This window comes from Struthio camelus, chromosome 26 (genome assembly GCF_040807025.1).
Source record: "Struthio camelus isolate bStrCam1 chromosome 26, bStrCam1.hap1, whole genome shotgun sequence".
NCBI lineage: Eukaryota > Metazoa > Chordata > Aves > Struthioniformes > Struthionidae > Struthio > Struthio camelus.
This window is the reverse complement of record NC_090967.1, coordinates 6679109-6704577: the sequence shown is the minus strand read 5'-3', so window position 1 is coordinate 6704577 and position 25469 is coordinate 6679109. Positions and strand designations below refer to the sequence as shown.

At 67.7% G+C, this 25469-nt stretch overlaps 3 protein-coding genes across 5 annotated transcripts; 2 read left to right on the top strand and 1 right to left on the bottom strand.

Moving 5' to 3' along the window:
- Positions 1-2783: 2783 nt before the first annotated feature.
- Positions 2784-4610, bottom strand: GADD45B (growth arrest and DNA damage inducible beta). Its single transcript, XM_068919605.1, has 4 exons — positions 4397-4610; positions 4203-4304; positions 3622-3835; positions 2784-3535 (listed from the first exon to the last, which is right to left on the bottom strand). The coding sequence occupies exons 1-4, from the start codon at positions 4432-4434 to the stop codon at positions 3422-3424; spliced, it is 468 nt and encodes a 155-aa protein (XP_068775706.1). The 5' UTR covers positions 4435-4610; the 3' UTR covers positions 2784-3421.
- A 2329-nt stretch (positions 4611-6939) lies between these two features.
- Positions 6940-9253, top strand: LOC138062304 (survival motor neuron protein 1-like). Its single transcript, XM_068919616.1, has 7 exons — positions 6940-7038; positions 7465-7557; positions 7704-7898; positions 7988-8113; positions 8548-8670; positions 8757-8848; positions 9018-9253. Exons 1-6 carry the CDS (start codon positions 7012-7014, stop codon positions 8838-8840), a joined length of 648 nt encoding a protein of 215 aa, XP_068775717.1. The 5' UTR covers positions 6940-7011; the 3' UTR covers positions 8841-8848; positions 9018-9253.
- Positions 9254-12369: 3116 nt separating this feature from the next.
- MAP1S (microtubule associated protein 1S) lies at positions 12370-23734 on the top strand. 3 transcript variants are annotated; one of them, XM_068919775.1, is made up of 7 exons: positions 12370-13042; positions 14232-14333; positions 16741-16823; positions 16964-17104; positions 17839-21133; positions 21379-21596; positions 21691-23734. In XM_068919775.1, exons 1-7 carry the CDS (start codon positions 12952-12954, stop codon positions 21844-21846), a joined length of 4086 nt encoding a protein of 1361 aa, XP_068775876.1. In that variant the 5' UTR covers positions 12370-12951; the 3' UTR covers positions 21847-23734. The 3 variants fall into 3 exon arrangements, with proteins under 3 accessions (XP_068775876.1, XP_068775878.1, XP_068775877.1); XM_068919777.1 differs by lacking the exon at positions 12370-13042 and adding an exon at positions 13167-13326; XM_068919776.1 differs by lacking the exons at positions 12370-13042; positions 14232-14333 and adding exons at positions 16163-16344; positions 16437-16514.
- Positions 23735-25469: the final 1735 nt, after the last annotated feature.

Here is a 25469-nt window from a genome sequence, read left to right as displayed (position 1 = left end):
CCATCCGCCTGCCGGAAATCCGGCGTCCTGCTGTGCCCCATCGTGCCGTGCTGTGCCATGCCGTGCCGTGCCCCGCTGCAGCGGGAGGGCCACCTCCCATGGGATGAGGCCACCAGACCCAGCGCAGCAGGTCCCCGGTGCCAGCCCAGTGACGCTGCAGGAGCCGGAGGCTGCAGGAGAAGGGCTGCCCGTCGCTCCGTGCCTCAGTTTCCCTCTGTGGTCAAAGAGCGTGCGCACTTTCGGTGCGCGTGCCATGTCGGGGGGGTGCACACGTGGCCGGGGGTCCTGCGGCAGGCCGAGGAGGGCGGCTCCGGAGCGGCGCAGCCGGGGCGAGCGCAGGTGAAATCAGGTCGGGGCAGTGCCGGGGCCTGCTCCGACGGGTGCCCGGGCGGCGCAGAGCCAGGCGCTCGCAGCGGGGCTGCCGGAGCCGCGCAGCTCCCTCCCGGCGTGCCAGCACCCGGCACGCATGCGGGTGTGCCCACAGGCACGTACATGCACACGCATAGGCACGTACATGCATACACATGGGCACGTGCATGCACACGCACGGGCACGTGCACACGCACAGGCACATGCATGCACACACATGGGCACATGCATGCACACACACACATGTGCACACACTTGTGCACCCCCCCCCCAAGGAGACGGCCTGGCACGGGGGACCCTGGGTGGCCCCCGGGAGCCGCCATGCCCAGGCTGGGGCACAGGAGGTGGCTGTAGCTGGGGGCACCAGCCCCGCCGCCTCCTCACGTGCTCCTGTGCACCCCTCGGGAGGGGGGGGGGAGCAGCCCGCTCGGTGCCTCAGTTTCCCCGGCGGAGGCAGCGCTGCCCTGGCTCTGGGGCACGCAGGGGCCGGATTCGCCGCTCTCCGGGTGGCTGCCCCACGTGGCTCCGGGCATCTGGCTGCCGAGGCCCCCAGCTGCGGCGGGGGCTGGCGGGGGCACCCAGGAGTCCAGGCACCCAGCGCCGAGGGGCGGGATCCCCGAAGCACACAGGTGCCGCCGACCTGCGGGAAGGAGGCCCAGCTGCAGCCAATGCCCCCGGAGGGTTTATCTCCGCCGGCGGGGAGGTTGTGCTCCTTTCCTGGTGGGCTGCCGGAGGGAAGGGGCCGGGCAGGGGGCCATGATGGGCTGAGCCCTGCGGCACCTCGGTGGCGGTGAGTCTCGGGGGGTGGTTTCCTGTGCTGCCGGCTGCGTGCTGGAACCGCGGGGGCTTTCCAGGCACGGCTCAGCCCATGGGGCCTCGTGCGGTCTGGCAGTGGCCCTGGTCTGCTGAGCCCTGACAAACTTGTTTCATGGGCCTGTGGGTACTGCTGTCCCCAGGGCTGGGAGGTGAAGGCCTCCATGGGTGCTGGGGGGCCTGTGGGAGGGTGCTGTGCCAGGGGCTGGGCTGTGGGGTGCAGGGGGGGCTGTGCAGCCCTGTGCACCCTTGCAGTTGCTTGCCGCCCTGGGCTCTGCACCGGGTGCCTTCAGCAGCTCTGCTCTGTGTCTGGTGCTTGCCGGCAGCAGCAACGGTGCTGGGGGTGTCGCAAGGGGCTGGATGAGCCCCATGGAGAGACTGGAGCACCCCAGGGGTGGCAGAGGCTCCCGCGGGCGCCTGGGAGGTGCTGGGGCATCAGGAAGCAGGTGCTGGGGTGGCCGTGGCAGTGGCGAGCAGCTCTGGAAAGCCTTGGTGGCCCCGGGAAGGGGGGGACACTTGGCCCTGCAGCTGCTGCAGGACTGGGGACGGTGCTGGAAGGCAGCAGCAGCTGATCTTCAACCTGCCGTTGGAAAAGCTGCTGCATTTCCCTTCTGAAAAGTGCTCCCTGAGCCCCAGCGGGAGCTGGTAGAGTCGGGGCTGAGCCCCTGCAACAGTGCAGCACCGGATGCAGCCCAGGGCTGGCCGGTGGGGGCCATGCAAGCTGGATGGGGCTCTGGCTCCAGCCCTCCTGGCAGTGCCAGCTCAGGGACAGTCCCTTGGCAGCTGGCAGGGAGGCAGGAGGGGCGAGCTGGGGGTGCTGCTGGGGTGTCAGGGCTCAGCGGGTGCCGGCAGCGCTGCCTCCCTGGGCCCCCAGAGCCTGCAGAGCCGCGGGGCTGGGAGCCCCCAGGCAGATGGGGTGCCTGCGGCTCTGCGGGCTGCAGCCTGTGCCTCGATTTCCCTTGCTGCCAGGGACCCTTGCACCAAAGAGGTGTTTGTGCTATTGCTGTAGTGTGAGGGTACAGCCAGGGAGTGATTTGGGGGGGAAAAAAACCCTCCTGTTCAAGGAGGGGGGTTGTTGCATGCAGGGCTGGGGGGCTGTGCCTGGCCCTTGGGGTTGCAGATGTTTTGGGGTCTGGGGAGCCCCGGCTCTGCCCATCTTCCCGTGCGGTGCTGAGGCAGGGCTGTGCCAGCAGGCACGGGGATGTGCTGTGCAACCCCAAGCGCCTGCCTACGACACGCTGCGTTTCTGGCTGCAAATCCCGCTGCAGAGCCCAAGGGACAGCTGCTGCCAGGGCCTTTGCAGGAGGCAGCGGGGCCAGGCCAGATGCCTGCGCCAAGGCTGGTTTGGCACTGCCAGGGGGTCCCGGAGCTGCCTGGCACCCGGCCTCTTCCTCCCCACAACCAGCCCCGAGGGCTGCATGCGGGGAGCAGCCGGCCATGCTCCTGCAGTGCAGGGCTGCCCGAGGCCTGGCCCAGTACCCCCTGAGAAATGGCCACCGGGGTGCAGGACCGGCCACAAGAACTGGCACAAAACCTGTTCCTGCTCCCAGGCGTGGGGTGCCCCAGGTGCAGGGAAGGCAGAAGATGAATGCAGGCACTGCTGAGTTTAGAAATTTTATTGCAAATGTTTTTTTTTTCAAATCAGTACAAGAATAGACTCTATAATAGATTTAGATCAGGGTCTCCAACGGGCTTGAGTGCACAGAATGAATCTGTTGTTGCAAGTCTATGAATATATAAGATTTATTTATCCCTTAGAAAATAAGTTCATTTGCAAATCTGTCCCTTTGCAGTCCACGCTTCCATTGAGTCCCAGATGCCAAAAAGAAAACAAAACCATCTCCATCTGTCCTCCCCGCGCTCTGCCGCGCCAGTCCCGGGCTCCTCCGCGCCGCGGCCGGCAGCGGCGCGCAGCAGGGCCCATCCTCCGTGGGGGGAAGCGCGTGCTGGCACGCAGCATGACTCCTCAGCACATCGCGTCTCCTGCCCAGCCTCGTCCTGCCGGGCTCCCAGCCACCGGCCCCGTCTCCGGAGGGCTCTGCCGGTGCGTCCTCGGCTCACCTCCTTCCTGTGCCCATCGGCTGGGCTGCTCCCTCCTCCTCTCCAGTTAAAAAGAAAAATAAAATCGGTGGGTGGTGGTTGTTTTTTTTAATCTGGTTGCTTCTCCTTCCCTCTTCTGTGGTTTATTTTTAATTTTTTTGTTTTCTCCAGGTTAAAAAGCTGGCAGTTGCCGCAGGGCTCAGCGCTCCTGCAGGGCCACATAGGGCACCCACTGGTTCCTGTCCCGGCTCTCGGCGCAGTAGCTGGCCACCTCGGCCAGCCCCTGGCTCTTCCAGGCGTCCGTGTGCGGGTTCTGGGGAGGCAAAGCGCAAGGTCAGTCCCCACCTGCAGCGCGGGACCGCGGCGCGTGGCTGCGCTGTGCATCACAGTCCCACTCACCGTGACTAAGAGGCAGTGCAGGTCGCGGGGCTCAGTGCCGGGCTCGGGCTCGCCCAGGATGGCGGCCAGGCGCTGCATGCCGGAGACGCGCAGGATGTGGATGTCGTTGTCGCAGCAGAAAGCCTGGATGAGGGTGAAGTGGATCTGCAAGGCGATGTCGCCTTCGTCCTCCTCATCGGTGGCCAGCAAGCACAGCACCACACTGTCGGGGTCCCTGCAGATGGCCGTAGTGTTAGGGGGGCCGGGACAGCACAGATGCAGGTACTGTGCATGTCCCATGACACGGTGGGGGGTGTGATGTCACCCCATGTCACCCGGGCTACTGACCCCAGCCCATGGGCAAGAGGCTTCAGAGTGACTCTTGCATGGTCTTTGGGTTTGGGCAGACTCCCCCCCTGCCCCCCAAGACAGACCCCCAACACTGGGGCTGCCCCCATGCAGCCTCCCTGCTCCAGACCCCCTGCACTAGCCCTGCTCTTAGATAGCCACCCCCCCCCGGGACAGACCCCGCTGCACCCCCTGCACTGATCTGCCGTGCACCCGCTCCGGCAGCCCCCGTGCATTCCCCCCCGGACACTCACACGTTCATGAGCTTGGCAGACTCGTAGACGCCCACGGTGAGTCGGTCCTGCCGCTGCGCCGCCACCAACACCCGCTCCACCGCCTCGCTCACCGCCTGCATCCTGCGGGGACAAGAGAGGCCAGTGAGCGGCAGCAGCGCCGGGCCGGTTCCCCCCCACCCCCCAAAAACGGTGCCCCCGGGCCTGGCACTTACTTGCTGCTGTCGCAGGGCACCAGCTCCTCCAGGGTCATGGTGCAATTGTAATCCACAGGGCGGGCGCCCAGAAGCCGAGCCCGGAGAAGGATCCGCGGCAAAGGAAATAGGTATTCAAAAATAAAAATGAAGCCCAAGTGCAATAATCCAGTAGCGCGGTGGGGGTCCCGCTGCAGCCCGCTCCGCTCCGCCCTGCTCGCCGCTGTACGCTTTTCTGAGCGCCGCTCCGGCCGGCGCCGCCTTTTATAGCCTCCCGCCGCTGGGCGGGGCCACGCGCGGCGCCCCCTCCTTGCCCATTGGCTGGCCCGCCACAAAGGAAAGAGCGGCCGGCGCGCGGATTGGCTGCCGCCTTCGGGCCCCACGTGGGGAGGGGTGCTCCGGGGCGGGGGGGTTTCACGGCGCGGGGGGAGCGGAGCGGGGCCGGGCCGACGCCAGAGCCCGGGAGCGACTATTTTTGGAGCGCCCCGAGCTGGGTGCACGCGGAAACCCCCGCCCAGAAACTGTCCTCCCCCCCCCCCCCCCGGGGCTGCGCAGGGACCGAAACAACGGGGAGGGGGGGTCGGTCCGCGCATTGGGGGTTGCAGTTGGGGGACGGGGGGGGGTCGTTCTGCGCAGTGGGGGAACGGTCCGTGCATTGGGGTTTGCAGCGGGGCGTGGGGGGGCCACGCATTGGCATCTTCGTGGGAGGTGTCGGTCCCTGCACCGGGGTCTGCAACGGGGGGTCGGTCAGTGCATTGGGGTTTGCAACGGGGGGGGGGGGGGAGGTGTTGGTCCACGGCACGGGGAATCAGTCGGTGCATTGGGGTTTGCAATGGGGGCCGGGGGGGTTGTTCTTGCGCTGGGATCTGCCGTGCAGGAGCAATCCCTGCCTTGGGGTTTGCGGGGGGGGGGGGGGGCTGGTCCGTGTATTGAGATTGCAAGGGGCCGGGGGGGGGGGTAATGTGTGTCAGACCGTGCATTCGCGTCGTCGTGGGAGGCATCGGTCCGGGCACCGGGGCCTGCAGCAGGGGTCGGTCCGTGCACTGGGGTGCCCCCGGGGGGGGGGGGGGGGGGGGGCCGCTCCATGCACCGGCGCCGCGACCGGCGGTGGCTGGCGGCTGCCACCTGCCGGGGACGCGCGGCCGCCGCAGGCCCCGTTCCTGCCCCGGCGGCGCCGCCCCCGTGCACGCGTGGGCCTCGCACCCACGAGCCCCTGCACGCTCCCGTCCCCTCGCACACGCGGCCTGTGCACGCCCCCGGTTTTGCACGCCCGGTTTTGCCCGCCAGCCCTTCCCCTCCGCTGCATGCCGGCTTGCACCCCCGCGCCGCCCACCCCTGCCGGTGTCACGTCCCTTCCGCGAGTGCACGCGTGTTGGCGCCTGTGCCAGCTCGCTGGGGACCGCCTTGTGCACGCGTGCCGCCTCGCGGGCCCGTGCTGCTCCCGAGCCTCCTTGCACGCTCGCTCGCACGTCGGGCTCCGCTCCCGTGGGCAGGAGCTCGGGCACGCTCCCGGGGCGCTCCGGTTTCGCCCTCCGGGTTCTTTCCCTGCTTGGGGTCCCTGATCTCGTTCCCCGCGGCCGGGCTGGCTCCGATGGCCACCTGAAGGACAGGCGAGCGGCGGGCTGTGCCAGGCCCTGCTCCCCGTGCAGGTCCCCAAGCACCACGGCTGCCGCTTGCTGGGGCCCCCTGTGCCCCCAGAATTGTCACCCGTGGCCCCGAGGGAAGCCGGTGATGGAGTCCCCTCTTGGCATGGGTGCTGGGGTGCCAGCAGCTGGGCTGCGGGCCGGGGTCGAGTCCTGGGCTTGGCGTCGCTCGGTCCCTCCAGCCAGCCCTGAGCCTGCGTGCCCCGTCCCTGCAGGGACCTGCCGTGGGGTCCCTGTCCCCGGTCCCTGTCCCAGTCCCTGCAGGGTCCTGCCACCCGCATCTCCCTGTTAGGGGTGTTAGGGGTTTCCAGCTGCAGCTGCGCGAAGGCGCCCTCAGATCGGGGATTTCGGGGCCCCGTTCCTCACGCAGTGTTGGTGGCTGGGCCTGGATTGCCCCGTGAGGGTGGCTGCGGGCAGCCTCGGGTCGGGCTCCATCCAGCCGTGCACCCTGGCCGGGTCCCTGCCGCCCGCTCCGGAGCAGGTATTCTGCGGGGGGCTGCCTCTCCCCAGAGTCCCGGGCTCATGTACAGGCAGGTCATGTTCCCCCCCGGTTCCCTAGTGGATGCACAAAGTTGCCACGATATTTTGTAGCTCCATGTGCGCGGCCGTTGCGGTGGCAGCTCGGCACCGGCTGCGGCTGAGAGAGCAGGGCCGGGGCTCGCCGCCGCTGAGCACCGACACAGCTCGGTACACCGATGGCTGCGGCCCGCCGCGCTCCTCCCGGGGCGTAGCGCACCGCCTCCCACCGGAGGGCGCGGCGGGGGGAGGAAAGCCTCAGCGACGCTCTGCCCGCCTGCCCGACTCGCTGGTAGCGCGGGCGTTGCCTTCTGGGAAGTGTAGTCGTGGGGTGCCCCGCCCCCGCGTGCGCCGCCGGGGCGGAGACTGCATTACCCAGGGGGCGCCGCGCGGTGCGGCGCGGGGGGCGTGGCGTGGCGCTGCGGGGCGGGGCGGGCCCACGTGCGGCCGCGGGTTCGGTGCCGCCCGCGCCGGGCCATGGCCGAGAGCGCCCCGGGGTCGCGGGTGGGCGGCTGCGTGGCGGGGCCGGAGGGAGCCGGGCCGAGGCTGGGCGGACCCGGACCGGGCCGGGGCGGGAGGGTCCGGACTAGCTGGGACCGGGGGTACTGGGGCTGGGCGAACCGGAACCGGGACCGGACTGGGTGTGACCGGGGGTACCGGGACTGGGCGGACCGGGCCGGGGCAGGAGGGTCCGGACTAGGTGTGACCGGGGGTACCGGGGCTGGGTGAACTGGAACCGGGACCGGGCTGGGGCTGGAGGGTCTGGACTAGCCGGGACTGGGGGTGCTGGGCCTGGGTGAACTGGAACCGGGACCGGGCCGGGGCAGGAGAGTCCGGACTCGTTGGGGCTAGTTGAACCGGGACAGGACCAGGGCCCTGCTCTGCCCCCCCGCCCCAGCCCCATCTCAGCCCGGCACCTTCCTCCCCCAGGATGCTCCGGATGAAGAGTCGGACCAGGTCCCTGAGTCCCCACCGTTGAGCGTGCCCCCCAGCGAGGAGGAGGAGGATGAGGAAGGCTCCCAGGTGAGCGGGCGAGGTGACAGCCCGTCCCCACTGCTGGCTCAGGGAGAGGCTGCCTCGCACCTCGCGATCTGCCGGAGGGGGGAGTGTCACGCTGGGGACCCCTCTCCCTGGGGCCGGCGTGACCCCCCCCCCACCTCTCCCCGCAGTGGGTGGTGGGAGCCGCCTGCTGCACCATCTGGTCGGGCGACGGGCTGCTGTACCCCGCCACGGTGCGGGCGCTGGACACCGCCGCTGGCACCTGCCTGGTGGAGTTTGTTGGCTACGGGAACAAGGAGGAGGTGGCGCTGGCAGATCTCCTGCCCCCCTGCATCCCCGTGGCGGGCCACCTGGGGGCCCAGTGGGTGAGTGATGCCGCGGGGCGCTGCGGCACCTTTGGGGTGGGCAGGGGGTCTGTGGGGGGGCTGCTCTGATGCTCGTGTGTCCCCGCAAGGCGGAGGAGGGTCCCTACGGGGAGTCCCGGAGGCCAAGACCCCCCCCGTCATGGGAGCTGCCCCCGGGCAGGAGGAGGAAGAGCAGCAAGGGCAAGCAGGCGCCCTGCTCCCCCTGGCCCCCCGAGGTGAGTGTCTGGTGTCGCACCGGGCTCGGGCCCTCTGCACCCCCCGCCCCTGGCTTGCCACGGGGCTGGGAGCTGCCTTGCGCCGTGGGGGGGCACCCAGGGCTGCGGGTGCCTCCTCTGGAGCGGCGCCGGTGGCCCAGGCTCTCCCTGCCCTGCCAGCCTGCGGCCAGAGAGCGCAGCGGCAACCAGGGGTCCTGCCCGTCCGTGGGGATGGGGACCAGTGAGCCCGGGATCACCCTGTCATGCAGCTCCAGCTGTGGATTTGGGGAGGGAGGGATAGACGGGTGCCAGCAACGCTGGCAGCTGGCTCTGGAAACTCCTTATTTCCCTGCCTGGGGTCCCCGTCTCCTGCTGGGCATAGTGCGGGCGAGCTGGCACCCTACGGCAGGGTCCTTCGGGGTGGGACTGTCCCTAACGGAGGCTGTTGGTTGTAGCTGGTGCCTCCGCCGTGGCCCCCAGCCCCACTGTGCACGTACCAGGAGGAGGAGGAGGAGGAAGCCTTGGCTGCGATGCTGATGTCCTGGTACATGAGCGGGTACCACACCGGCTTCTACATGGTATGGCAGGGCCGGGGGGCAGATGGGACAGCCGGGGTGAAGGTGTGATCCTCCCCCGTGACCCCCGCCCTGCTCTGCGCCCCCAGGGTCTCCGCGAGGGCCGGGCAGAGGCGGCCGCGCTCCTGCCGAGACGAGGGTGCAGGCAGAAGAAATCGTCGCTGCACAGCTAGGAGGGCAGGTGGGCGCGTGGGGACGCGCCGGGGCTGGGAGTCCCCGTCCCTGCGCCAGCCACTCTCGCAGCGCGTCCCGCTGCTGGGCTGGGGCTGCTGGCATGGGGGAAGCGGGTGCTCGGGATGCCCCAGCTCCCCTTTTCTGCTGCTCACCCCTGTCCGTTCCCCCTTTTCCAGCTGGATCTGTCTCCCTGCGCCCCGCTGGAGGGGCAGGTTTTGGGCAGAGAGCAGTCCTGGTCTCGTCTTGCGGTCAGAGCGCCCAGCAGCGGGTCTCCGGGAGAAAAGGGAGCCGCTGTCCCCCTGCCACGGGCTCACTGTGCATCGGTGCCGGAGGTGCCGCGGCCCCGTGGGCTACCCCAGCTGCGCTCCCCTTGCACGGGGATTTTGGAATAAAGCTGGTTTGTGGGATGCTGCGTGCTGGAGCTGTCTGCATCCCTGGGGAAGGGGTATGGCCCCACGCAGGGGCCAGGCGCTCTCTCTTGTCCCGGGCCCAAACAGGGCTCGGTGTCCAGGTTGGCCTTGCTGGGGCTGCGTTTGCTCAGAGAAGTCGCAGCCTGGCCTCTGCTGTGTGTTGCTGGAGCCCGAGGTGACCGAGCTCGCTGCAAGAGGAGGGGGACAGCCACGCTGCTGGGGGGACGCTGCCTGGCTGGGCACAGGTTGAAGGGTGCTGCCTGGGGTGGGCAGGGGCTGGTGCTGTCCGGCCACGTGTCCGGGGATGGGGCACAGCACCGGGGCGATGGGGATGGTGCTCGGGGAAAGCAGTCCTGCCAGGAACGTGCAGGAGGGGACAAGCCGCTGGGGTGGCCCAGGGCCGCGCTCTTGCCCTTCCCAGCCCTGTTTATTACTGATCTCTTGGGGACTGATGGGCTGAGATGCAGTTTGGGCACAGAGGCCTGGGATGGCTGCAGGATGTGACGGGGCTGTGCTGGCCAGCACTGTGCTGCACTGCATAGCCCAGCCCTTGCACAGCACAGCCCTGCACTGCACTGCCCAGCCCAGCCTTGCCTTACACTGCTCAGTCCTGCACGACGCTGCATTGCACAGCCTGTGCACTACGCTGCACACCCCAACACTGCAGCGTGCACACCCCAACACTGCAGCGTACACCCCCAGCACTGCAGGGCACCCCCTAGCACTGTACTGCACACCCCCAGCGCAACACTTCACACCCCCTAGCACTGCACTGCACTGCAGTGCACACCCCCAGCATTGCACTGCGCACCCCAGCACTGCACTACAGTCCACACCCCCCAGCATTGCACTGCACACCCCCCAGTGCTGCAGTGCACGCCCCCTAGCACTGCAGTACACACCTCCAGCACTGCACCCCCCCCCAGCATTGCACTGCTCGCCCCAGCATTGCACTGCACACCCCTTCGCTGCACGGCACTGCACGGCCTAGCCCCGGCGCCTCTGGGGCCCACCGCGGCGCGGCCCCACCCCGCCGTTGCCCCTTTAAGAGCTCCCCGCCAGGCGCGGCTCCCCCCTCCCGCACTTTTCCCCGCCGCCGCCGCCCATTGGTCAGCGGTGACATCAGCGGGCGGGGCTCCAGCGCGGTGACGTAAAAAGCGGGGCGGGGCGTGGCCGGCGGCACGTCGTGGCTGCGGGGGGCACGAAGATGGCGGCGGCGGCGAGAGCCGCGGGGGCTGCGGGGCGGGCGGCGGCGGCGGCTCCTGCCGGCCCCGCCGGGCCCCGCCGCTACTCGCTGCTGGCCATCGTGGGCGGCGGCTGCCACCGCCCCGGCCTCCTGGCCTCCGTGCTGCACGAGCTGGAGCGAGGTGAGCCCGGTGCCGGCCGCCGCCGCCCCCGGGGCTGGGGGGGGGGGGGTGGGACGGCGCCGGTAACGCCCCGCTGCCCCCCGTTGGGGGGGGGGAACCAGCTGCCCGGCGGCTCCCGGGGCGCGGCTGGTCCCCGCACGGCCCCCCGGGACCTGCCCCCTTCCCCGCCTCCCCCTCCGGGATCTGCCCCGGCCCCCCGGGACCTGCCCCCTTCCCCGCCTCCCCCCCCGGGATCTGCCCCCTCTTCTGCCCCGGTCCCCCGGGACCTGCCTCGTCTCCTGCCACAGTTCCCCGGGACCTGCTTCCTGGGACCCTCGGTGTCTGCCCCCTCTCTTGCCCCAGACCCCCCGGGTCTGTCCCCCCAGATCCCTAGGATCTTCCCCCCTGGATCCTGGGGTCCTGCTCGCTGGGGTCCCCAGGATCTGCCCTGTCTCCTGCCCCAGATCCCTAGGATCTTCCCCCCTGGATTCTGGGGTCCTGCTCGCTGGGGTCCCCAGGATCTGCCCCGTCTCCTGCCCCAGATCCCTAGGATCTTCCCCCCTGGATTCTGGGGTCCTGCTCGCTGGGGTCCCCAGGATCTGCCCCGTCTCCTGCCCCAGATCCCTAGGATCTTCCCCCCTGGATCCTGGGGTCCTGCTTGCTGGGGTCCCCAGGATCTGCCCCGTCTCCTGCCCCAGATCCCTAGGATCTTCCCCCCTGGATCCTGGGGTCCTGCTCACTGGGGTCCCCAGGATCTGCCCCGTCTCCTGCCCCAGATCCCTAGGATCTTCCCCCCTGGATCCTGGGGTCCTGCTCACTGGGGTCCCCAGGATCTGCCCCGTCTCCTGCCCCAGATCCCTAGGATCTTCCCCCCTGGATCCTGGGGTCCTGCTCGCTGGGGTCCCCAGGATCTGCCCCATCTCCTGCCCCAGATCCCTAGGATCTGTCCCCCTGGATCCCAGGGTCCTGCCCCCCCCAACCCATGAGATCTCCCCCTACCTCCTGCCCCAGCCCCCCTGGAGCTGGTCCCCCAGGATCTGCCTCGGATCCCTGGGATCTGCCCCCTCTGCTGCCCCAAAGCCTGGGGACCTGCTCCCCCAACCTGCCCCATGGGATGTATCCCCCCCTCCCCGGCCCCTGGGATCTGTCCCCCGGGCTCCCAGGCCGGGGACCCGTGGGAGTTGCCCCCTCCCCTCGTCGACACCCGGGAGCTGCCCTGGGGCAGCCGCAGGGACGGGGATGCTGTGCTGGTTTGTGCTGGTCTGCGCTGGTTTGCAGCCGGAGCGATGCTCGGCTTGCCCAGGGGCTGTGCCCTGGGGAGCCCCTTCCTGCCCCTGCAGCCGTCCTCGCTTCCTGGCTGCAACTGGGAGGCCAGAGCAGCTCCCCTAAACCGTGGGGAAACGTGTCCCTGGGGCAGTGCCGTTCTGGCCCTCGTGGGAGCCCGCACCCAGCGGGGCTGGGAGCTCCTCGGGGCCGCCAGTGTCTCCGGTACCTCGCGAGGACGAGGCCAAACCTCGCCAGCCCTGGGAAGGCCCAAAGCTTGGCAGGAGGCAGCACTGCCTGGGAAACGGTCTGGAAAACGCCCGGCCGCGCCGGGCCGGAGCCCCAACGTTCGCCCAGCACGTTGCGCAAAGCGCGTGACGCTCTGCGTCGACCCCCTAGTGCCGATGCCCTGGTGCCTCTTACGCCATCGCCCTTGGGTTTGTGGGACCGTTAACCGCTGGGCGGGCTGGGGAGGAAGGGAGGGGGGGATGGCTGCAGGCGGGCTCGGTCGGCCAACGCGCCGGCGGTGCCGGTGGCTGAGCTCCCGGTGAATCCCCGCACGAAGAGCCCGGCTCTGTGGCAGAGCCCCACGAGGGTGGCTGGTGTTTTGGGGCCAGGATCCCTGAGTGTTTGCAGCTGGTGCGTTGTCCCGTGGTGGCGAGGGACTTCCAGACCCCTGCCCTGGGAGCAGGGAGAGGTGCCCGCATGAAGGAGGAGCGAACCTGCGCCAGGTATTCGCCGTCTGACGGGAGCTGGAGGTGTACGGAGGCTTGTGCGGCGCTCCGAGTCCTCCAGCGCAGCTAATTCTCATAATTACCGTCTTTAAAGAGGTGCAGGGAAAGGTGCTGCTGTAGCCCCAGGGGCCGGTGTTTCGCTGGCAGAGCCCGTGCGGCCGTGAGTCACCGTGCAAGGTGCACGCCTCGGGGGAGCCAGCCACACACCTGCGCGGGCGAGCGCCGGGGAGCGGGTGCTGCTCTGCCTCCCCGGGGAGAGGGGCTGGTGGCTCCGTGCCGAGGGTCTCCACGTGCCCGTGCTTGCAGGCTCGGGCAGGCCAGCCCCACACCGGGGAGGATGTTACTCAGCTGCACGCAATGGGTCGGCAACGCAGCCGCGTATCTGGGAGTTGCCTGAGGAAGCGCTGGGGGTCCTGCGGGCTGTGCCTAACCGCGCCGGGAGCTGCAGGTTTGCCAGCCTTGTGATCCCTCCAGTTGCCCATGGATTTCGGCGCTGGGCGTGCTCTCGGGGCAGGTGCTGCCCCAGCTCGGAGTTTATTTGGCGTTTGCGGTGTTGCTGCAGATGTTCCTGCTGGGGTCTGGCTTGGCAGCGGGCTACGTCTCCGGGACCCCCCGGGGAGGTGACGTCAGCCTCGTGCCGGGGGTCGCAGTGCAGTTCCTATCTCCCCACCCCACTGCATCCTGCTAGGGTTTGGATGGCAGCGAGGAGTCTGGAAACCTGCTGGGCCTGGGGTCGGTGCTGGGGTCTCCCTGGTGCTGGCTGGGGTCCTGCTGCGGGGTGGCGCGAGCGTGGCCGGTGCTCGCCTGGGCCGGGAGCATGGCCCTGGGGAAGGCTGAGGGCTGCCAGCGTTAATGGGAGGCTGCAGACTGACTCACAGCCTGGAAACCGGTGTGAGAGGCGCCTGGGGACCCGTTCGCTCCAGCTGAACGCAGCTCGGCCAAAGCAGTCCGGGGCCCAGCCCGCGCTGCGAGTCAGCGTGTGGCTGCGAGGAGCAGGAGGCCCCGGGCCTGGGTCTGGCCCTCCTGCAGCCGCGGAGAGGTTGAAGCAGCTCTGCTCCCTCCTGTGAAAAGGCCTCACAGGTCCCCATGCTGGCCAGTGGCATTGGCCTGACGCGGCCCCTGCTCTTGTCCCCCAGGCTCAGGGCAAGGTGGGGGGGAATGAGGGCAGACGTGGGGGGCGGTCCCCAGCATGGCTGGGTGGGGAGTGCGGCGCTGACTGCAGGAGCTGCAGCGGCTGCTCAGCATCCCCGGCTCAGCCGGATTCCCTGGGTCTTACATAAGCCGGTGCCATGCCAGGGATTAGGGAGGTGGTGATGCGAGGCAGGCCTGGCCCCCGAGCGTGCTGCGGCACGGGGAGGGGGCTGCTGCCACGGGGCATGGTGCCTCCCGGCATTTCTGCAGTCAGTGCTAGGGCTGGGTGCTCGCTGTCACTTGTGGCATGCTGAAACTGGGCACTGATGGCACCTGGTGATGGAGACGATGGGTGCTAACGTGTCCTGGGGTGCAGCAGTGGCTCAGGGTGCTGGAGGGCAGCTGGGCATTGGGAGCCCTCTGGCAGGCATGGGTGCCTCGTGCCTCCCACGTGCCCTGGGGCTGACCTTGCACCCAGGGCTGATCCTTCCTGCCCTGTCTTGCAGGTATCCGCTCCTGGGACATCGACCTCACAGCCTGCAACCTGGATGAACAGCTAAAGCTCTTTGTGTCCCGCCACTCAGCCACCTTCTCCAGCATCGTGAAAGGTGAGTCTGGGAGCAGGGGTGAACCCCTGCCTCCCCTGGCTGGGGCTGAGCCCTTGGAGCCTGCTGGAGATGGCACCCCGCAGCCCCAGGTGCAGCTGGCTCGCTAAGGACACTGGCTGGTGCTTTCTCTGTCGCAGAGTGAGCGTGGGCTGGAGCACGCGTCTGCAGGGTCCTCGCCTGACCCGGTGGCTGTGTTTAATTCATGCATCTCCAGAGGGGACGGGGTGCGAGTGAGGCAACTGCAGCACTGCCGCAAGCCGGGGTCTTGCACTCGCTGACTGCTGTTTGCTGAGCTGGGCAAACATTTAGCTGTGTCTATAAAACAGCTTTTGTGCTGAGCTAGTTGTGTGCTCCCTCCCTGACGCTGTCCCAGGCCTCAGGGCAGGTCCTGGCTGAGGGCTGGGGGAGCTGCTCGTGCCTGGCCGGGCTGCCTGTGTCCCTTGCCGCTCCTCCAAGTGGGGCTGGCTCTCACCTATGTGGGGAGCTGGGGTGTCCCCCAGGGCAGGCCAGGGCTGCCCTGGGGATGCAGCAGTGTCTGCGGGGCTGTCTGCTCCCACTCTCGTCTCGTGGGCTGGGGTGGCTCCGGCTGTGTCGCGGAGAAAGGACAGCTTGTTCCAGCGCGGCGTGGGAACTGACCGTGCTGGGACGCCGCGGGGGTGCCTGTGGGGGTGGGAGGTGTGAGCAGCCCCCGCAGCATCCCCGGGTGGGCACCGTCCCCGCCGCCCCCAGCACAGCCGGGAACAGGCTATGCTTTGTGCTGAGCAGCTGCTGCAGCCGTTTGCTGGTGCGTGGGGGTGACGGAGGCCCTGGCCAGCTCAGCAGGGGCCCGAGCCAAGCTGCGGAGCCCTTCCTGGGCTCAGCCCCTCACCAGAGCCTTGGTGAGGGGAGCAGCAGCTTCCAGGGCTCCCCGGTCATCGCCTCTGCCTGGGATCTGTGCGTTACCGCCTTGCAGAGGTGCTTCCTTTCGCCAAGCAGGAGCTGCCCTGATGCTGGCCTGGCCGCAGGGGATGCAGTACCCGTAGTCCCGCTGGGTGCCTGTCCTGGTGCCCCACAGCAGCAGGGAGCAGTCAGAGGAACCAGCTTCTTCCTTGTGCCCTGAAGCAGCCCCGCTGTGGGAGCCCTCTCTCCTTCAGTGCTCCCTGCTGATGCCACTGCATGCACTGGCATTTGAGCTGGGAAACACGGTCAAATGAGCTCCCAGCTCTGGCAGAGCCTCTCTTCTACAGTGGGAACCACCCTGGTCTCCTGCTTCTTTGCGTGCTGGAGCCCAAACCTCTCCCCGTCCATCGTGGGAAGCAGAGGAGATGCTGCCGCAGCGAAAGGGCCAGCGATTCCACTGCGCTGGTGCTCAGCTAAAGCGTGACGCAGCTGCCTGAGCCCTTGGGCCCTGTCTGGGCTGTGGCCAGCCAGGCTGGCGGCAGTGGGACTGAGCCCCGTGATTCCCATGTGCTTCTGCCTCTGGCAAAGCCACTTCCTTCGCCTGCTGTGGGGCTGCGTTGCTGGGATGTTCCCCTCCAGAGCCATCACCCTCCAGGCAGCCTTGCCCAGCCTGAGCTGGGACATCAGTGCCAGCTCTGGCCCTGGGTGCGTGGTGCTTTTTGGGGTCTGGCTGTGCTGAGGGGTGTGATTTCCTGAGGAAACAGCCAAGAAGCCGGGGGGCAGGCTGTTGCCCATGGCCTGCTGGAGCTGCTGCTTCCGCCTCCGAGGCCGTGCCGCTCCGGAAGATGTCTTCCCTGCCGCGTCCACTTGTCCTTCCTGTGCAGGCAGGGGGTCACCCCAGGGCAGGGTGATGAGCGGGTCTCCATGTGCTCTCTAGGCTTCCTGTTTGGGCCTGGCGTGGGACAAGGGCCTGACTGGAGCCTGGACACCTGGGTTCCTCCGTGCTCCCTGGGCAGCAGGGCCGTTGGGTGCCTGCCCGCCTGGGCTGGGCAGATGCAGTGCTGCAACTGTGGTGGGCATCTGGGGCTCGTGCCGTGCAGAGAGGAAAGGGCCGTGGCTCTTGGGCAGGCAGGTAACACGCTGGCTGTGCAGCCCCGCTCATGGGGGAGAGGATGGGGTGCCCCCAGCCTGGCCAGCTGCTTCTTCCTCCCCTCCCTGCGACAGGAAGGATGCAGGGAAACGTGTCATTCGGCTCAGCAGATCCGCTGGCCTCCACCGTGTCCAGCTGGTGGCCAGGAGCAGGTTGGTGGCTGTCCTTCTTGCACAGCGAAAATGGGCAGGTTCTGTCCCCACCACCGCCTTGGCCATGTGCTGGGTACGTCCAGCCCCTCCTCTCCAAGTGGGAGAAACCTGAGCCAGCTGTGGGGCTCCCAACCTGCAAGGTGCCCCCCCCCCCCAATTGCCCCAGGGTCCCCAGCATTTTGGGGAAGGTGGTGCTGGGCCAGGTGTCAGCCCTCATTCCCCACAGGTCAGCGGACCCTCCACCACCGGGGAGACGTGCTGGAGACCCTGGTGCTGCTTAACCCTTCGGACAAGTCCCTGTGCGATGAGGTGAGCAGGGGAGGCCCAGGGCGTAGGGACATGGCTGTGTCCCGTTCCGCCCCAGCCTGCATGGAGCGGCTCGTGGGGCAGTGCTGTGGGACAAGGTCCAGGTGGGGACACAATGTCCTCACGTCCCCTCCTATCCTCAGTTGCGGAACCTCATCACGGACGTGTCCCAGCACAAGCTGCTGGTGTTCGCGGGGCCCTGCGTGGAGGAGACAGGGGAGCTGATGCTGCAGACGGGCTGCTTCTCGCTGCGGGACTTCATCCAGATCTTCACGGACAAAGAGGTGCGGTGCTGGGCCCTCAGGGCCCTGCTTCCCTGCTCTCCCGCAGCCAGGGAGGAGAGCTTGGCTGGGGAATGGGGTCTGTAGCCCAGAGGATGAGCTGCCTGGTCCCCCCACCCTGTTCCCCTGGGCTGGGTTTGGCTGGGGCTATACTGGGTGCAAGGTCTCCGAGCCTGGCTGTTGGCGTGCAGGGGGACGCAGGTGGGGGTGAGGGGGCTGCAGTCTGTCACTGTCTGCACTGGCAGAGCGACTGTCTGCTCACGTTCTCCAGCGTCTCCGCAGGGAGCTGGGCATGGCAGTGGAGCTGGAGCGAGGCGGGAGGCTTGCCGAGCCGTCTGCTCCGCAGGCAGACACGCTGCCTCTCGTGGCAGGCACGTTCCTCCCTCTGCGGTGCAGGGCTGGGAGGGACCCGGAGCCAGGAAACAGCAGCTTGGTGGGGGGCTCCGCTGCATCCTGCCTCTGAGCCCTGTCTGGGCCTCAGTGCGAGTCAGGGCACCAGCACCCTGTGGACATCATGCCTGCAGCCAGCCCCAAGCGATGGGCAGGGGACAGGCTCACAGGAGCTCCCAGATCCCCTGGGGAAGGTGTGCCCTGTGCTTGCCGAGGGAGGAAGGGCTGAGGTGCCCCATGGGCTGCCCCATCTCACGTGGGAGCCCAAGGTGCTGCCCGGCCTGAGTGCCCCATGCAGGATGAGGTGACCAGGGCCTGAAACTCTGACTGTCCCTGTGCCCTCACAGGTAGGAGAGATGCTGAGCTCTGCAGACCCCTCTACCAAGGCCAGGCTGACCATCAGCTGCCCTGACTTTGGAGAGTGGAAGGACTCTGGTTTGGACCATCACAACCTCCAGGACTTCATTGAGCTGCGGTACAACCCAGGCTGCATCCTGCCGGAGATGGAGGGGCTGGAGGAGTTTGTGGAGTACCTCTCGGAGTCCCTGGAGCCCCAGTCCCCCTTTGACCTCCTCGAGCCCCCCACCATGGTCGGTTTCCTCAAGCTCTCCAAGCCCTGCTGCTATATCTTCCCGGGTGGGAGAGGGGATTCGGCCTTCTTTGCTGTCAATGGCTTCAATGTGCTGGTGAATGGGGGCTCCAATCCCAAGTCGTCCTTCTGGAAGCTGGTGCGGCACCTGGACCGCATCGACTCCATCCTGGTGACGCATGCAGGCACTGACAGTTTGCCTGGTGTCAACAGCCTGCTGCAGAGGAAGCTGGCGGAGCTGGAGGAGGACCCGTCCCAGGGCGCTCAGGGCAACGGGGACTGGGCGAAGAACCTCATCTCCCCAGAACTGGGCGTTGTGTTTCTCAACGCCTCTGAGAAGCTGAAGGACATCGAGGGCAACTCCCGGGTGCTGAAGAGCTGTGACGAGGCTGCCCTGACCCTGCACTACCTGGACAAGTTGGGCATCCTCCCCAACCCGCTCGCACGGGATAGTGGCCCCCGCGTGGAGCCCACTGTCCTCTTCCAGAAGATGGGGGTTGGCCGGCTGGACATGTACGTCCTGAACCCTGTGAAGGGCACCAAGGAGCTGGAGTTCCTCATGCAGCACTGGTCAGGCAATAGCTACCCCAAGGAGCACGACTTGCCCCTACAGTGTCTGACCTCTGTTTGTGCCCTGCTCGTCTGGCACCCCGTCAGTCCCTCCGAGAAGATCATCAGGGTCCTCTTCCCTGGCTGCACCCCACAGGCCCGTGTCCTGGAGGGGCTGGAGAAGGTGAAACACCTGGAGTTTCTCAAGCACCCTGTGGTCACCAAAAACGACTTGAAGGGGCTATCTGCACCCCAGCCTGAGAAGCAGCTCAAGCAGAGGAGGACAGAGAGCAAGGAGAGCCTGAAGTCCTCTTCCAAGCTGAGCCTGGTGGACACTGGGACGCCAGCACCAAAGGAGAAGGCTCCAAAGACGGAGAAGAAGGAGGTGAAGTCAGGGACCAAGGAGAAGCCAAGATTGCTGGGGGAGATGACTAGAACAGGGTCTGAGGAGGAGAGAGCCAAGGATGCTCGAGCCAAGCTGGACTCCTCGATGGAGAAGCTCAAAGCAGACACAAAGCCGAAGGTGAGTAAGGAGAAAACTCTGCCCAAGAAGGAGCCTCTTGCCCGAAAAGAGGAGAAGAAGCCGTTGAAGAAGGAAGATGGGACTGAGGTCAAGGGTGAAGCCAGGAAGGAGGTGAAGACAGTGAAAAAGGAAGTGAAGGCTGAGACGCTGCGAAAGGATGTGAAGGACAGCAAGGCAGAGGGCAAGGCTGCTGCGAAACCCACGGCCCGGAAAACACCAGGCCCAGACACCCGTAAACCCTTGGTCAAGGCTGGGAGCATCAAGAAATCCACCCTCAAGAAGGAGCCAGAGAAGCCCAAGGCCAAAGTGCCCAAGGAGGTGGGTGACAAGAAGGAGCCAGGGGCATCGGATGGCTCCAAGTCCTCCTCCCCTGAGGACATGCTGCCAGAAGCTGGGCAGGGCCGGGGGGCTGCATCACCAGGAGCAGAGGGGAGGAGGAAGGAGGAGTCAACAGATGAAGGCATCACCACAGCAGAGAGTGAGCTGGAGCCATCCCCGCTGGAGAACGGGGAGGCTGGGGCACGTGCTGGGCCAGGGGCTGCTGACTTGGGCTGCATGGAGAATGGCCTGGAGGACCCCGACAGCCCCCAGCGCTTCCGCTACCTCGAGAGTAGCCCTTTCAAAGCCATCGGCCCCCCGTCGCCTCTGGCCAAGACCCCCAAGAGCGACCGCAGCGTCAACTTCGACCTGACGCCTACCGGGCTGCTCAACCACTGCCCGGAGGGTGGTGAGGACCCTTGCGGCAGCTCTGAGGAGAAGACCCTGGAGATGATGTCTCCGGCCAGCTCGGGGCCTGCCAGCGCCGGACACACTCCCTTCCACCAGTCCCCGGTGGATGAGGCAGGAGAGGAGCCGGGTGCCGGCACCAACGCCAACAAGCAGCCCAACTCCTGGCCGCCGGCCGCGGCCAAGGTCTCGCGTGACAGCTCCAGCTCCTCGCAGGAGAAGCAGACGGGCTGCCTGTCCCTGAGCCCCTTCAAGGACGACGTCCCTGATGTGTCCCCCACCATCACCACCCCCTCGCTGCCGGCCGAGGTGGGGTCCCCACACTCCACCGAGGTGGACGAGTCACTCTCCGTCTCCTTTGAGCAGGTGCTGCCCCCAGTGAGCGAGTCCCCCCAGGAAGAGGGGGGGAACCGGCCCCGCGGGGCCAGCTTGACCCCGGAGCCGGACCCTGCGGCTACCAAGGGCGGGCTGTCGCTGCCTCTGCGGCCCTGCCACCACCCGCAGCGGGCAGATGGGGACGGGCTGCCGCGCCACGGGCGTCGCTCCGACTCGCCCCACGACGTGGACCTGTGCCTGGTGTCGCCCTGCGAGTTCGAGCACCCCAAGTCGGAGCGGTCGCCCTCCGCCAACGTCAGCCCACGGGACTTGTCGGACAGTGACCTGTCGCAGGAGATGGCACAGCCCCTGGCACAGCGCCGGAGCCAGGCCCGCAAGCCAGGGGGCGAGACGCCCCCCACCTCTGTGAGCGAGTCGCTGCCCACCCTCTCCGACTCCGATGTCCCTCCGGCCACCGAGGACTGCCCCTCCATCCTGGCCGACGGACTGGAGTCGGACGAGGACTTGGAGCACCCTGCCCGGGGCCTCGCGAGGGCCCGAGACCCGCTCCCAGCCCCCATGAAGGACCCCTGCCCCATCCCTGCCCAGCCCGGCATCTGCATGGTGGACCCCGAGGCCCTGCCGGCTGACCAGACCCGCTCGGGGAAGAAGGAGCTCCCCGGCAAGGTGAAGAGGACCCCGTCCCGCGTGGGCTCGGCGCCTGCAGCCCCGAAAGCTGAACCCCCCAAGCACTCCACCCTGAGCTCCAAGGCCAGGGGCCCCGTGAGCTCGGCCCGTGATGCTGGGGACAAGGCCAGGCTGCCTCCTGGGGACAAGAAAGGCCCCTATGCTGGGGCAGGTGGGGACTCCCGCACCCCTGGGACCACACGCAGCGCTGGAGCCAGGCCGCTGGCAGGAGCCGGCAGGGCATCTCCGGCAGGTAAGGCCTGGGGTTCCTGTGGGGCTGGGGGGGTGGTGCCATGGGGTGTGGGTGCAGGAGCAGGACACCGTGACTCCGGGACGCCTCCGATTTCCCTGTACCGGAGCAGCTCGGAGCCGCTGCTGGGGCAATGCGGTCTGGGGGTTTGGGGTAGGATGTGTATGATGTCCTGGGGAAAAGGGTGGCTGGAGGCTGGCTAGGGGCTGCCCCTCGCAGCCCACAGCACCGCGTCCCTGTCCTTGCAGGCTCGCGAGCTGCAGCCCCCCCAGGGCCCCCTGTCTACGTGGACCTGGCCTACCTGCCTGGCTCATGGAGCGCCCGGACGGTGGACGAGGAGTTCTTCCGGCGCGTGCGCTCCCTCTGCTACGTGGTGAGCGGCGACGACCACCTCAAGGAGGGCGTCATGCGGACCATCCTGGATGCCCTGCTCGCCGGCAAGCACCAGTGGGGCACCGACATTCAGGTGAGCCCGCAGGGGTCCTGGGGGGGAATGTGCCTGGGTGAGGGGTCTCGCCAGGGACCAGGGCTGTGACCCAGTGCTGTCGGTGTCTCCACAGGTGACCCTGATCCCCACCTTCGACTCGCTGGTGATGCACGAGTGGTACCAGGAGACCCACGACCGGCAGCAGGAGCTGGGCATCACGGTGCTGGGCAGCAACAGCACCGTGGCCATGCAGGATGAGACCTTCCCCGCCTGCAAGGTGGAGTTCTGAGGAGGGCTGCGGTGACATGACCCTCCCCAGCCAGGGGGAGGAGGCCACAGGGGCTTCATCCCACCTTCCTCCTCCTCTGCATGCCCCCTCTCTCCCTCCCTATGACTCAGGGCTGTGCTGGCCACTGAGCCTTGGAGGGGAGGGAGGGGAAGGGTCTGCTGGGGAGGAAGGAGATGGGGTCATCCCCTCCCTCTGGATGGGCAGGGGCTGCTGGGGGCCCCATGGGGCCCACGGCACCCAGGTGTGCTGCACCGTCACACACCGTGTGGTTAGCGCATGCCCACGCCGGAGCCACGCGCTCCTCACTCTGCACCGCCGCAGCCCCGGCATAGGGGTGGGGGGCTGGGGTGACCCTGCCTTTGGGGGCAGGAGCCGTCCCCTCCCGCATCCAGCTGCGGTGCTGAGCCGTTTCCCGGCAGGCAGCAAGCCTGAGCCGTGCTCGACTTACAGGGTAACTTTTTGTTGTTTGCTGTTCCTGCTCCCCAGCCCAGATCAGCCACTACTGCCCCCCCCGGGGTGGGAGCCGGGGCAGGACAACCTCGGCCTCCCGCCCCCGGAGCCACCCCGCGGCTTTCCCAGCCCCATGGGCCGCGGCAGCTCCAGCAGCATCCCCGGGGCCGCCGTGTCGGGGCAGCGCGGGGCTGGCGGCCCTGGTCCACGGCACTACAGCGCCTTGCTTTGTCCCCCCCCGTCCTGCTCCGCACACGCGGGCGCTGCCCAGACTGCATGGCCGGCACCTCGGCACTCCTCACTGCCAACCGCCACGGGGAAAGGGGCCGGGAGCGGGGTGGGCAGGGGCTTTGCTACGCCACCGTCTGTCTCACTGTCCGTGATTCCTCCGTCTGTGGCACCGGCGCGAGCAAGGAAGCGTGAGGGGTGACAGGAACCCTCCCAGGTCCTGCTAAGAGCCATCATGTCCCCTCTTCCCTCTCAATCTCTGCCCCTCATATCCTCTTGTCCTCATATGCAGCAGCTGGAGGCTTTGTTCTGCATGGAGCTGAGACCTGCCAGCTTGCTGCACCGATGGCTCTTCCCTCCCTGACAGCAGGGCCTCTTGGCTGGCTCGGGGCCAGGCTGGCTCTCCCTTCTCCTCCCCAGCCGGTGCAGCGGGCTGGGCTGGGGAAAGTGGCTCTCCCTCCCCTCAACCCCTGGAGCCCTCAAGTAGCTGGAAGGCTTTTAAGAAACCAAATGTCACGTGCAATTTTTAAGGGGTTTTGTGTGTTAAGCTGGGACCAGGGGAGCGCAGCGGGGCCTCGTGGGGAGCAGGGCTGGGGTCTGTCCCCTTCGCAGCCCGGTGTCCCGCGGGAGCAGGGGCCGCGCTCTGCCTCCGCGCGCAGTCTCGGCGGCTCCGGCCGAGAAACCTGGTCCCTGCCGGCCCCCGGCTTGAGGGCAAACACTAACCAGTTTTGTAGGGGGCTCCTTGCTGGCTCTTTTTGTAATGATTTTTTTTTTTTTTAAAAAAGAGGAGGAAAAAAAAACAAAAACTGAACAAACCAAAACTGTTCCTGCGGGAGGTTCTTATTTATCTGTGGTTGCCACTGTGAGGCTGCAGCCCCTCGGCCCCCAGCCCTGGGGACCGGCTCGTGGCCGCGGGGGCCTTTTTACATTTGATTGTATTGTCCTATGTGTTAGGGGATGGGGGGGAGGGGATTGAATGTTTCACCTTTAGTGCTTTATATATTTTTTCTTAGCTGGAAGCTGTTTTTAATGTTGGAGGGGTGGCAGGAGCTGGAGCCCCCCGCCCGGGGCTGTGGTCCTGCTCGCGCTGCCAGCCCACGGCGGTTGTCACTGCTAGACGTACGGACACCAGCACGCACCCCCGTGTTGCACACGATGTTACGGTTTGGCAAATGTATTGAAAACAAGCATTAAAGAGATAATAGCTCAATGCTGCTGTCTGCCTCTGTGTGTTGGGGGGAGGCAGGAGGGGGCCGCGGACCCTCGGCAGCGGCCCTGGCATGGGAATGGGAGTGGGGCCAGCTCCGGTTCGGGGCTGAGCGGGCCCCGGACGTGGGCCCAGTCGCGCCGGCGCTGCACGGCTGAGGATGGATGAGGAGTTTCCATGGCAACTGCCTGCATCCCTGCCAGAGCTGCGCTGCTGTGCCCAGTGCTGGGGAGGGGGCCGGCCCCCGCAGCACGCGTGGCCCCCGGGATGCGGCTGCAGGGAGGGGACCCTGCCGAGCCCCTGCAGCCCCAGCTCCTGGAGCACCAGGGTTTGGCTGGACGGACCAGCACGACGTGGCTTTTGTCCCCAGGGACATAAGATGTTCCCCAGTTTGCTTTTGCTGTACGAGCCAAAAGGGACCGTTAAGCTGCTGCTGAGGAAGGGCTGGTAAAAGCTCTCCCTGGGAAGGCAGAGGTTTCTCCAGCTATGACTGTACAATTTGCAAGCTGCTGCTGGGCTGGGCGATGCTGGGGGGTTGCAGCCGCGTCTGCAAGAGCAGCAGAGCAAAGGCCACGCAGGAGGGTGCGCGGGGCACGCTGATAGCGGCCGGCCTGGCCTCGCGCGCCCCAGGGTGCTGCGGCTGCAGCGGGGCTGGCGGGGGCCCGATCCCAGCACCGGGGAGGGCTGCCTGCTCCCCCCGCGGACCCCGCTGCTCCCCTTCGCCCCGTCACGCCTGGCTGGAGGGTGAAACGCAGAAGCGCAGAGCCAGCCAGGACAAGCTGCTGAGCACCGCGGCTGGGGCCAGACCGAAGCTCAAAAGCAGCCTTGGAGAGTGGGGAAAGGCGAGACGTCACGCGCCGAGCTCTAACAAAGAGCGATGGCGAGGCGGCTCGGCGCACGCACAGCGAGGAGGCTGGGTGCATGCGTGGTGAGGCTCAGCGTGTGTGCAGCCAGGCAGTTCGGTGCATGCACGGCAAGGAGGCTTGGCACGTGCACGGCTCGGTGCATGCATGGCAAGGCTCAGCACGCACACAGCGAGGTGGCTCAGTGCATGCACAGCAAGGAGGCTCGGCACGTGCACAGCTCGGTGCACGCGTGGCGAGGCAGCCCAGACCCTGGCGGTTGCCTGTGGTTGTGACACGAGGAAAGTTGGCCCCAGGGGCAGGTTTGTGGCTGCAGGAAAGACCCCTGGCGCCAACGGAGATGGCCGTTTTTCCAGGATAGCCTTGCCGGGCAGCGTGGCACGGCTGCGTGGCCGGAGCCCCTCTGGCGATGCGGAGAAACCCCCGCTGAGTCCCCGCTGGGGCCGTGTTCGGCCGGTGGGAGCTGCCGGGTGGGTCCCTGACCAGCGGCTGACGGGAGCAGGATGAAGCCGCGATGCTCGCGCGGGCGGGGGCTGCGGCGGCGCGGCGCGCTCGCCCCGGGGTGGCCGGGCTCTGCTGGCGCGGCGCAGCCCCGGGGCGGCACTGCCCGCAGCGCTGCAGAGCGAGCCGGTCCCTGCGGGCCGGCAGGTGCTGGCAGAGGTCGACGGGACAAAAGAAAGCGCAAGCGAAGCCCTCCGCGTGCCGCCGCGATCCCGGGCCGTCCCCGCTGCGCCGGCGGTGCCAGCTTTGCCGGGGGGTCCCGGCGGGTTTGCCCGGTCTCGGGGCTGGTTCCCCTTTTCGGAGGGGATATTTCTGGCTGATTCACTGTGGGAAAGCGCATGCGCCGTGCCGGAGAGGAACTGCGGGAAAGGGCA